Genomic DNA, 11,017 nt, shown 5'->3' on the forward strand with positions numbered 1-11,017 from the left:
ACGAAAACTGCAGGACGGTTTCTCTGTATTATTTTATCCGATGGCTAGCTCTTGAGCACCGGCAACGAGTACGATTTGGCCATGCCGCCTTCGTCCTTGGCCTCGTCGGTCGACCAGCCTTGCAGGTTGTCGGCCGGTGTCTCGGGCGACTTCATCCTACTGCTCTCGGAGGGGGAGGACAGAAGTACCGTCCCACCTGCAGTGTCGTTGTTGATGTCGAAAGACGACCTGGAGCTCAGCGGGGTCGTCAACGAGTCCTTCCGGAACGAAGTCATGGGGGAGCTCGGCGTCGACGCCTTCGGTAATCGGAACCCTGCTCGCAGAACATAGCTGGATCCTGGCGTGAATGCAGAGCGAGACGACGGGGCCTCCTCTGGAAGTCCCGCTGCCGTGATGGACATTGAGTCGCGGCCCGTTTTCCGTCGAGAAGCTTTGCTAGCAGACGGAAGACCGATGAGCCGTGTGGTCTCCAGGAAATCGCCTCCGGTTGAGACGGTATCGTCGTGACCGTTGTTCCGGTGTCGACTGTCCCCCATCAGCGTGCGGCGCTTCATGCTGGCGATCATCATGTTGTTGATCGTGTCGATATACAGCTCGCGTCGATCCAGCGTGCTCTTGTCGAACTGCTCGCCGATGTTCTTGTTGTTCATGATCTTGGTGTGGATCTTCACGCGGATCTTCTCCATGATGTTCGTCTGCTGGTCCAGCATGTCCTCGTCCATCGTGTGCTGGTTTCGGATCTCCTTGTTGCAGCCGGTCTGCAGGATCTCATATTCGGCGCGAGCCACCATCAGGTCCGCGATGAACTGGCAGTCACGCACCAGCAGTTGCTGTTGCCGCTCGTTGAACAGCTTCCTGCCTCCAGCGTTGTTGTCCGACGGGCGCGCACTGTGTTTGCTGCTGGACCTCGCCGACGTCTCGAACTTCCAGCACTCGGATACAAAGTTCTCACACACACGGTCGATCTCGCGGTTCATGTCGACGAGATCCATGTTACGGATCGAAGAGCGAGACACCACGTCCGCGAAGTGCTCTTGCTTCTGCTGGAACGAGGCATACAGCGCCTCCACGCGGTCGGACTCTTTATCAACAATCGCCACAAGCTTCGCGGTCGCAGCTTGAATTTCTGCGCGGTTCTCGGCTTGGAGGGCCATCATCTGAGTCTCTGCGGAGTCCTGTCGTGCCATGATCTCCTCCTTAGCGACGTGCAAGCCGTCCAGGGACGCGTTGATCGCTTGGTTCTCGTGATATTGGCTCTTGAAATTCCTGTCCACCTCGCGTTGCGTCTCTTCAATCTCGCGCTTGTGTGCAGACGTCACCTCTTCGAAGTGAAAGAGCTGGTTCTTCACCATTGCTAGCTCGTTGTCCATGGTTTGAGTGAGTTTTTCATGATCCGATCGAAGGTTGAGCGTTGCGGTCTGCAAACCATTGAGAGAGCGATCTGTCACATCCTTGTAATTATTCACGTCGTTTGTCAGCTTCTCTGCATTGTCGATTGTGCGCTGCAATGTGTACGACAGGTGAATACTCTCCTCTGAGAGATTGCTCAAGCTCTGCTGGATGCGATCGATAGAGTCGAACGCCTGCGAAAACTGCATTTTGTTGTGGTCATCGGTTGCAATCGCCTGCTTCTGGATCGCCGCAATCTTTCGCACGCTATCAGTGGCAGTGAGGGCGACCATCTCGAGCTTCGACGCCACCGCTTTGATCTCGCCATCAAGATTCAAACTCACCAAGTCGTTCACTACAGTCTGGACGGCGACGACTTCGGCACGAACTATCGCCACGCTCTCAGTAATCTTCTCAACCATTCGATTCTCCATGTACGCCTTTAATTCTTCGTGGGCCTTAAATGCCTTGGCCATTTCAGCAGAAAGGTGCGTGACCAGCTTCTGTGTCTCCTCGAAGCCTGTGGCCTTCTCTTCCAGCACAGTCACCGCAGACATGTTCACTTCTAGGTTTGTGGTGGTCTCCATTAGCGACGTCTTCACGCCTTCAAGCCGCTCTTCGATATCGTCTTGTTTCCTACCGTAGTCCATGATAATCTCCTCTGTGCGGACTTGTTTTCTAGCCAGAAGTTCCATCATTTCGGCATTCGAGCTATTGATGTCTTCCTGGTCCGAGCGTGACGCGAGCATGTCTTCCAAAATTTTGTTTGATCTCGCGTCCACCTCGTCTAGCATACGCTGGCGGTCGATCTTCATTTGCTGCCCGATCCTTTGCTCTGCATTGATCAGATCGTTCCTGGTCACGCAGGCGCGCAGATTCTCGTTAAGTTTATCCATCTGAGTTTGCACTACGCCTTCGTGCTTCTCGTTGCGAGCTTTGACGACGGCGTCGCGGCGCTTAATTTCAGACTGCAGGCGCGTAACGGTGTCCTTGGCTTCCTGGAATGCTTGCTTTAGCGATGAAAAATCGTTCGTTTGTCGATGCACGAAGTCCCATAGAGGCTTGACCACGGTCTCTATGTATTGCGCCGAAACACCGCTTGTCATCGGCCTCACGCTTTCACCTGCCGAGTGCACCAATGCTGCAGTCTCTCCAGCAGCAGCAAAAGCGTCAGACATATCCGTGGAGGACGGCATCGTCATTAATGTGCGGGCTGGTGGAGTTGATGGTGTTGTTGCCTGGGCCCGTTGCCGACCAATTGATTGGCGATGATGCGGTGTAGGATTATATGCCGGGGACGAAGAGCTGCTCGAGCTGGAGGCGTTGAGCAGCATTTCATGGCGCAAATCCAGCACCTCCTTCTGCAACGATGCCACTTGATCCCGCAATGTCTGGCACTCAACTACGGCATCCACGTTGCTCGCCACTTCAGCCAAAGCTTTGATGAGCCACGCCGGTAATGCAGCTCCACTCAACAACTCGTTTTTCTCGAGCGCCTTGACCTGAGCACGCAAACTAGTGATGACATCCACTAGCGATTCATCGTTTAGCAGCAAGTCGGGCGTGGTACGCCACGCCAGACGCGTTCCATTCCCACCCGCCTCCATGGCAACCGAGTGGCAAACACCACCAGTCCGAGCCGCTGGAAGCTTGCGGTATGCCGTGCAGCGCCGCTATTCCTGAACGCTAGCCAGACCACGCGTTTCATTAAGCTCGTCTTTTTCGGGAGCTATGCGTGATGTGCCGTCTTGCTTCAACCCTGTGATCTACCAGCATACGTTAAAAGCTCCATGAAGAATCGAGATGTTAGTTGGAGGGAACACAACAGAAAATGACATTGCGGCACCTTCATTGTTGTTGTCATACAGTTGTCGCCGAGCCGCTGGTCAGGCAAGTGACACAGAAGACTCCCATACGCCCTACCTCTCTCGGTCTGTACACTTCCCTTTCGGCCTTGCTCTGGTGCAGCTGCCCTTGGTGTCGCCCTGTATGGTACTTATTTGATAGGCTTGCGGTCGAGGGGCTCGCCCTTGAGAATCTTGTCAATCTCAGCACCCGACAACGTCTCGTACTCTAGCAATGCCTGGGCCAGCTTCTCCAAATCCGCGTGCTTGCTCACAAGAATGTCCTTCGCGCGCTTGTAGGACGCGTCACAAAGCTTCTTCACTTCGTCGTCGATGGTCTTGCGAGTGGTAGCGCTTGTGTCGTTGCCGCGCAGGTCGTGGAATACCAGGCCCACGTCTTCGCTCATGCCGTACTTTGTAACCATTGTGCGAGCGACGTTGGTGGCTTGCTGAATGTCGGACGATGCACCACCCGTGATCTCGTCTTCACCGAACGTTAGCTCCTCCGCCACGCGGCCGCCCATGCACACATCCAACCGCGCCAACAGTTGCTTGCGCGAAATGGACGTCTGATCGCCCTCTGGAAGTTGTGATACCATACCCAGCGCTTGCCCACGCGGCATAATAGTAGCCTTGTACACAGGGTGCGCTCCCGGGGTGTTAATTGCGACCAGCGCGTGACCGCCCTCGTGGTAAGCAGTGAGCTTAGCCGACTCGGGTGTGATCAGCGCCGACTTGCGCTCAGCTCCCATCAAGATCTTGTCCTTGGCATACTCGAACGCGTCCATGTCGACCACGTCTGCGCTCTTCATCGAAGCACGCAACGCGGCCTCGTTCACCAAGTTGGAAAGCTCTGCGCCCGACATGCCGGGCGTAGCGCGAGCCAGCACGTCCAGGTCCACATCGTCGCTAAGAGGGATCTTCCCCGCGTAGAAGTCGAGAATCTCCTTGCGACCAGCCACATCTGGCAGGTCCACCGTCACGTGACGGTCAAAGCGGCCCGGTCGGATCAGCGCGTTGTCCAGCACGTCGGGGAAGTTCGTCGCGCCGATGACGATGATGCCCTTGTTCTGATCGAAGCCGTCCATCTCCACCAGCAGCTGGTTCAGCGTCATCTTCATGGCCTGCTGCTCCTTGAGCTTGCGCGTGCCGCCGATAGCGTCGATCTCGTCAATGAAGATGATGCACGGCGCCTTCCGCTTGGCCGACTCGAACAGGTCGCGCACGCGACGCGCGCCGACGCCGACGTACATCTCCTCGAACTCAGACCCGGACGAGTAAAAGAACGGCACGCCGGCCTCGCCGGCGATCGCGCGGGCCAGCAGCGTCTTGCCCGTGCCGGGCGGGCCGGTGAGCAACACGCCCTTGGGCAGGTTGCCGCCGAGCCGCGTGAAGCGCGCGGGGTCTCTCAGGAACTGCACGATCTCCTCGAGCTCGTGCTTGGCCTCGGTGGCGCCCTTGACGTCGCTGAAGCGCTTGTCGCTGCCCGTGGGGCCCATGACCTTGGAGGCCGAGCCGATCTTGCCCACCTTCTCGTCCAGCATGGCGCCGAGCGCCGAGACCACGAGGAAGGCCACGCCCAGCGTGCGCAGCGTCTTCCACATGTTGCTCTTGAAGCTGCCCTCCACCATGGACACGTACACGGGGTCGTGGGCCGACAGGCCCTGGCCGTTGCGGGCCACGGCCGGGCCGGCGCCGGCCGCATTGGCCAGGCCGCCGAGCTGGCGGCCCGCGCCGGCCAGCTGCGGCAGGTCCACCGTGTCCAGGCGGCCCGTCTTGACCAGCGCCTTGACGTACTCCTTCTGCACGGCGTCGTCCAGCGCGAAGCGGTTCTCCTCCACGCGGCGCACCACGAGCGCCGGGTAGTTGTTGCGGTTGAGCTCCTGCAGGAAGCGCAGCTGCGCGTACGGGTCCTCGGGGCTGGCGTTGGCCGCCTGCTCCAGCGACTTGAGCTGCTTCAGCTTGCCGCGCGCCGTCATGTTGAACAGCGAGCGCTTGGCGCCGGCCGCGGCCGGCGGCGGTGGCGCGGCGGCCAGCAGCAGCGGCTGCACACCGAGGGCAGGCAGATAGTTAGCACGAGCGAGCGAGCGACAGAGGGCACGGCTGGGACGTACGTTCCTGGCCGCGGCCAGCGGCGCGGAGACGGAGTGGGCGCGCGCGGCGGCGCGCTGGAGCAGCTGCCGCGTCGGGAGCATCTCGCGTGTGGAGGCGATCTGCACTTCGCTTCGGCCTAAATGGGCGATCGAGCCTCGTTGGGAAAATTACCGCCGGTCATTGGCGAAAATTACGGAAATTCAGCCTATCGACAGTGGGCGGACACGAACACCGTGATCACGCTGGCGATGCTGCTCAGTGTTAGAGCAGTAGCAAAGGAAGTTCGTGCGTTGCATGGCATCAGTATTGCATTTTCAGTTTGGCCGACGCGTATGCGAAATGGTGTGGTAACCTTATCTGCAGGAATTGAGATTCGAGGCCGACTTCAACTTGTCTGGCGGCTGTTGCTGGGCTTAGTCCAAGTCCACGAGCATCGAGAAGCGGGCATTCATCACCACCACAAAACGGTTGGTACGGTCATCGTAAAAGTAGTTGTTGGTATTATAGGATGCTGCCTTTTCATCTGAGCTCACGACGACGGCCGACTCACTGGGTGGAGTACCCTGAACCTTCGGGCGAATGCATCGGCCGGCGGCTGCGCTCTCGAACGGAGTGGGCGACGAGAGACTGCTCTCGCGCGAAAGACAAGGTTTCTTCCGCCTGCTGCGATACCTGCTGGAGCTTCGTCATCAACGAGGCCAGGTAGTGCTCCGTCGCGTTTTCGTCTTCGGGACCCAGCGGGGACGACGACGACGATGTCGTCGAGCACAGACTGCGGCGCGAGGTGCCCACACACCGGCCGGTCTTCAAGTGGCTCGAATTGGGCACGTCTTCGACCTCACTGTCGTCCTCCAGCACCTCGACGCTCTCGTCGTCAGATATCGACAGCTGCCCCATAAAGGACAAGTTGGATGCGCGGACGTCGTTGTCCGTGCTGATCTGCTCGTGCACTTGCGCCGCTATGCTGCGCACGAACGATGTCAAAGACCTCTCGCTGCCTTGGGGGTTGGTCTGATCCTGCAAAGAGCAGAGCGAGGTGGTCGAAGCAGCGTTGGCCGCGTCCGAAGCATTATAGTCGTGATCCTCCAGGCGGATTTGAGCCAGTGAAGACAGGCTCATCCTGGAAATGCACACGCTGCAAAATTCAGCTCGCTCCAGGTGACAGCCCGACGCCATGTCAAGCACAAGGACGCGCTCTTTGTAGCGACACCTCTTGCACACAAACTTGCTGCAGCTAGCGCAGCCGATGACGCTTTCAAACACGGACGGTTTTGAGTGGCAAACGTTGCAGCTCCGTCGCGACGAGTTCCGTCTCCGGGCACCAGGCTGGTTGGCCAGCTTCATGTATGCAAGCTTTTTCGCGCGTGTGCACTCCAACGAGTTGGTTACCGCGAGCAGCACCTCTGTCATTGCCTGTACAGCGAAATACGACAAAGCAGTGTAGTTCATTTCACCTTGCATGTAGACGCCCACGAGGTTGTCCTCCAGCTCTTCGAACACGTAGGAGAGCGATACATGCACGCGCTTGTGCTTGGACTTCTGAGGGCAAGTCGGTAAATCCACCGACTGCATGACATGGTAGGCCATCCGCTTCCCTGACTTCTGGCGAACCATCCCGGTCTTGTCAAAGTAGAGCAGATCGCGATTGCTCGACATGGGGAGCTTGATCGTTGCCCACATGATGCCTGTGAAGGCATACGGGTCTAGCGTCGTGTTCTTTTGCACCGCGTACAGCACGGCACTTTCGGTGAGTCTTGGACAGTTGATGGTATTCATGAGCAGCATATCTTCCGTGCTGTCACAATACAGTCCTTCGAGCATATCGTCGAAGCGACCACGAAGCGTGCCAACGCACAGCAGCGGCGTGAACCCGTCGGAGGTCAATTGACGCCCACGAAATAGTCGGATACCACGTCGAGCCCGGAGACTCTTCCACCGCGTAGTGTCGACTTTGCCGTCCAGTTTACCGTAAGCTGCGATGGTGGTTGATAAGGCTTTCTCGGCGTGGTCGTGGTAGCGATCAAGTTGTTGCAGGTCCAAGGTCACGATCGGGTGTTCAGCTCGACGACTGCGCGTCGACATGGATACCTTTCTTGAGATAGCGTACTGGGAGAAGCAGGCGGTAAATTGTGTTGTGAAGGAGCCGAATATGCATGCGGTTTCGCTTTGGTCATTGCTCGTTGTCATTGCGTCTCACCATCCAGAGTGGCCGTCCTTGAGCGCATTGTATCCTGGTAGTGCCTGGGGGCCAGGTGGTTCGTCCGCTTCATGGTCTCCACATCTTTTCTTCAAAAGAGTACAACGCTTTGTGTGAAGGTTCAGACGCGCGGTATCATGTAAAAACCCACGTCTCCGCCGGTGCAGGCTCGACGGTCTGCTGGCAGGAGTAAAGCTTGTGGCCGTATGACGCACGTGATGCCACATCGCCCTTCGCACGTAAAAGTACCTTTGTGTCAACAGCAGACATGTTGTTGGGGCTGGCTCTCGCTTGACACGGCACGAATGTACATCGTCGTTAGCTTGATCCAGGTGTACAGATGAATGCTAAGGGGGGAAATACATGAAGCTTCGACGTTGGAGCGTTGGAGCAAATCTGGTGTCGCCGCTATTAGATAGTGGTTTCGATTGCCGTTTCCAAGTGTATAGTGGCTCACTCGTCTCTTTGGTGCCTCGTAGTTAGGTGACGATGTCGGCGACGACCAAGGAGCCCTCGCGGGTGGCCTCTCGGCTATCGCGGCACTCACTAGCGACCATGGAGATCATGGAGATTGCGGGCAAGTTCGAGCCTCTCCGCCTGCTGCACCGGCTGCTGGTGTTCGGCATCGCGTTGTGGTATGTGGTCATTTCGGTCGAGGCGTTCCTGACCTCGGTCACAGTGCTGCGTGGATACGAGACCAAGGACTTGGGGACCACGGTGCACCAGGCCGAGCTCATCACAGGCTACGCTGGACGGTCGACCATCAACAAGAGTCCATTAGTGCAGAGTGTGCTGAGTGGGTCCACGGAGCCACGTAACGATACGATTTACCTCGAGACGGAGAGTACACATTCGTTCACGGGCTGCTCGATCTTCGAGGGGTCGGACAGCAGCGTTTACAGCAACACGTTCACGCGATTCCTGTTCACCAGTTTGCAGCATCACGCCGCGGACAACCTCACGTATCTCCAGGAGCTTGAGCTGATCGCGCCTGTCGTTGACTGCACGTTTGATCTATTGATGTCTTCCGACGAAGAGGTGACGCAACTACGCGTGTACTACTTGACGCGCTGGAATAGCACCAACGACACGCTGCTGCTTTCGACGTCGATGTCAACGCAGGACTTCGAAGTGACGCAGCAGTATCAGAGTGGAGCTGCCTTGTTGGCCACAATTGCGGCCATTGACGATATGCAAGCAACCCAAGTAACTCACAATTTCGCCCTCGCGTTCAACTATCCGTACGAGGAATATCCGCAATTCACCAGCTGCGAGCTCATTCGCGTTGAGGACGACAACTACTGGCTGTTCAACAGTCTGCCTCGAGCTGATAGCGTCGATCCGGCCAAAGAGGTGCGCACTGCGTACCGGACTGGAGGCTACATCGACGACCCAGTCGCTCAATCAAATTTCGAAATCGTGCACTGGGACTTGCCGAATGATCCTGCGACGGAATTAACGGACTGGAAGTGGCATGCTTTTGCTTCATTGCGCGATTCATGGGCCTGGACTCACAGCATTCACGGCATTTTTGCATTAGTTGTGCTCTTTGATCTTGGAGTCTTGCTTTTCGTGATTTATCAACGAGTGCGAAAGGGTCATTTCTGGGTAGGCGACGCGTTCGCTACCATCTCAAATTCACTGCTTTACCGCGGCGTGCTGATCTTCCTGTCCAACCACTTCAACGGGTACTGGACGCTCACTGAGATGTGTCTCGCTATCGGCCATGACATTGGAGGGCGCAGACCCATTCACTACCGACCCGAGCTGGCGCATGCAGACCTACTTACATTTTTCATGAACGTGACCAGTGTTCTCAGCTACCTGTTTCGCGAGCGAATCGACCCGATGTTGGCATTTGCAGCATTTGAGCTTGGATTTGCGTATCGCGTCGAGCTTGTCCACGCGATACCAGCTCTCCGGAAAATTGTCGTGAACTTTGCAGAGAACGACTACTGGCTTGGTCTTATCAACGTAAGTCCGTTCCTAGAGAGATTATCACCCATGAAGTTCTGGACGATTCACCCCATCACTGCAGACCGGAAACTTGTCGTCATGTCCACCGTGGTCTGCATCTTCAGCACAATGTGTTGGTTAGTTGTCTACATCATCGCCCGGAAGGCCTTTCGCTACATGACAGGGGGGAGCGATGCCGCTAAGCGTCGATCTAGTCGCTATGTTGCCAAGGAGGACGACGCAAGTGTTCAGGATGGACTCACGTCGTTCGAAACAGCCACGGGCGCAGCACTGAGAAAGCGCTACGGCGTGATATCAGGCTACGACAACTACGCCATTCGAGATAGCAAGCGATACGCGTCCATTGACGCCGTCTATGGCAACGGATACCTCGCCGCGAACAGCAAGTTCCTGGTGGCGACGGAGGATATTTTCTCACTCTTGGTCATGAAGCTTACACGTGTCCGCTTCACTAACATTTACGTGTACTCGATTTTGGCGGACGGAGGCGTGAACCAGACCGCACAACTCGTCTACCCGCACACTATCCCGTGGCACGACTTAGCGCACCTAGGCGTCATGAAGCTGTCGTAAATAAGAGGCAAGTTCTTGCAACGTCCAGCTTATGGTGCCTTGCGTAGGGGTACCGCACATAGGGAATGGAGCGAAACACAAAATCGAAGACCATTACCCCCCTCCCTAGTAATGGAACGAGGCATGCCAACTTTTGCTCCTAAGCTACGATAAGCTGCAATGATAGCGGTATTGCTATCTTGACCCTCTTGTCTAGTGTAAAACTCGTTAGCCGCGCTGAAATTTAAGCGAATTCTCTGCTTTTTCGATGTCTGCAAAGCCGAAGCTTGGCAGCACACCAAGGATTAGAAATCATTACAATCGCACTGAACAGATGTAATAGACCCACTTTTCATCCTTCGTGACTCACTGCGAATGGGGCAAGTAGACTTGATTAGCTCGGAGAGTTAGACTCGCTGGTTCCCTATCCTACTAGGTCCTACCACGGGACAAAACCTTATAAGGATGAAAACCCGTCCTAGAAGGACCTCCTACTTGAACCGCTAATCAAGTCTTTTGGAAGACAAGGAAAAAATATTCCTTCAGGCAGCCTGGCTGCGTCTTCTGGTGGCTCTGAGCTGTGTGTGGCGATGCGGGCTCCAAAATCAGGGAATATCCTCGCGGTTAGACCTCGATCTCAGACCACTCAACTCAGAATCTGAGATTAGATCTCAGATCCCAAGCTGGGTGAGGCGTGTGTTCCTCACTCTTGCAATCCCTTGACTTGGTTCTTCCTAAGGCTACGCTGTGGGCCCAGACTTGCGTCGGCCAAAGCAGCTGCCTCCGAACTCGACAGTTCCCAGATGCCCCCAGACGAAGCTTGATCCTTGCTTGGAAGGCCCTTGTACGCACGTGCTGAGTCCGCTGTGCCCCGTTTTCTTAAATATAAACACGTTTACTCCACACACACTTAGTCCACTTCTCTTCTCAGGCCCTTGGACTCTGGGCCTTAACAGCCTCCTCC

General features: G+C 56.3%; 4 protein-coding genes across 4 annotated transcripts; 1 reads left to right on the forward strand and 3 right to left on the reverse strand.

The window, feature by feature from the left end:
* Positions 1 to 44: 44 nt before the first annotated feature.
* Positions 45 to 2,996, reverse strand: IUM83_05409 (Dynein heavy chain 1, axonemal; the record flags this gene model as incomplete). Its single annotated transcript, XM_067929545.1, has 1 exon — positions 45 to 2,996. The coding sequence occupies one exon, from the start codon at positions 2,994 to 2,996 to the stop codon at positions 45 to 47; it is 2,952 nt and encodes a 983-aa protein (XP_067799794.1).
* A 389-nt stretch (positions 2,997 to 3,385) lies between these two features.
* IUM83_05410 (cell division protease ftsH) lies at positions 3,386 to 5,428 on the reverse strand (the record flags this gene model as incomplete). Its single annotated transcript, XM_067929546.1, has 2 exons — positions 3,386 to 5,278; positions 5,348 to 5,428. 2 exons carry the CDS (start codon positions 5,426 to 5,428, stop codon positions 3,386 to 3,388), a joined length of 1,974 nt encoding a protein of 657 aa, XP_067799634.1.
* Positions 5,429 to 5,873: 445 nt separating this feature from the next.
* Positions 5,874 to 7,409, reverse strand: IUM83_05411 (uncharacterized protein; the record flags this gene model as incomplete). The annotated part of the gene is made up of 1 exon (XM_067929547.1): positions 5,874 to 7,409. The coding sequence occupies one exon, from the start codon at positions 7,407 to 7,409 to the stop codon at positions 5,874 to 5,876; it is 1,536 nt and encodes a 511-aa protein (XP_067799635.1).
* Positions 7,410 to 8,013: 604 nt separating this feature from the next.
* IUM83_05412 (Glycerol-3-phosphate dehydrogenase) lies at positions 8,014 to 10,074 on the forward strand (the record flags this gene model as incomplete). Its single annotated transcript, XM_067929548.1, has 1 exon — positions 8,014 to 10,074. The coding sequence occupies one exon, from the start codon at positions 8,014 to 8,016 to the stop codon at positions 10,072 to 10,074; it is 2,061 nt and encodes a 686-aa protein (XP_067799632.1).
* Positions 10,075 to 11,017: the final 943 nt, after the last annotated feature.

This window comes from Phytophthora cinnamomi (assembly GCF_018691715.1).
Source record: "Phytophthora cinnamomi strain GKB4 chromosome Unknown Contig4, whole genome shotgun sequence".
NCBI classification, from domain to species: domain Eukaryota; phylum Oomycota; class Peronosporomycetes; order Peronosporales; family Peronosporaceae; genus Phytophthora; species Phytophthora cinnamomi.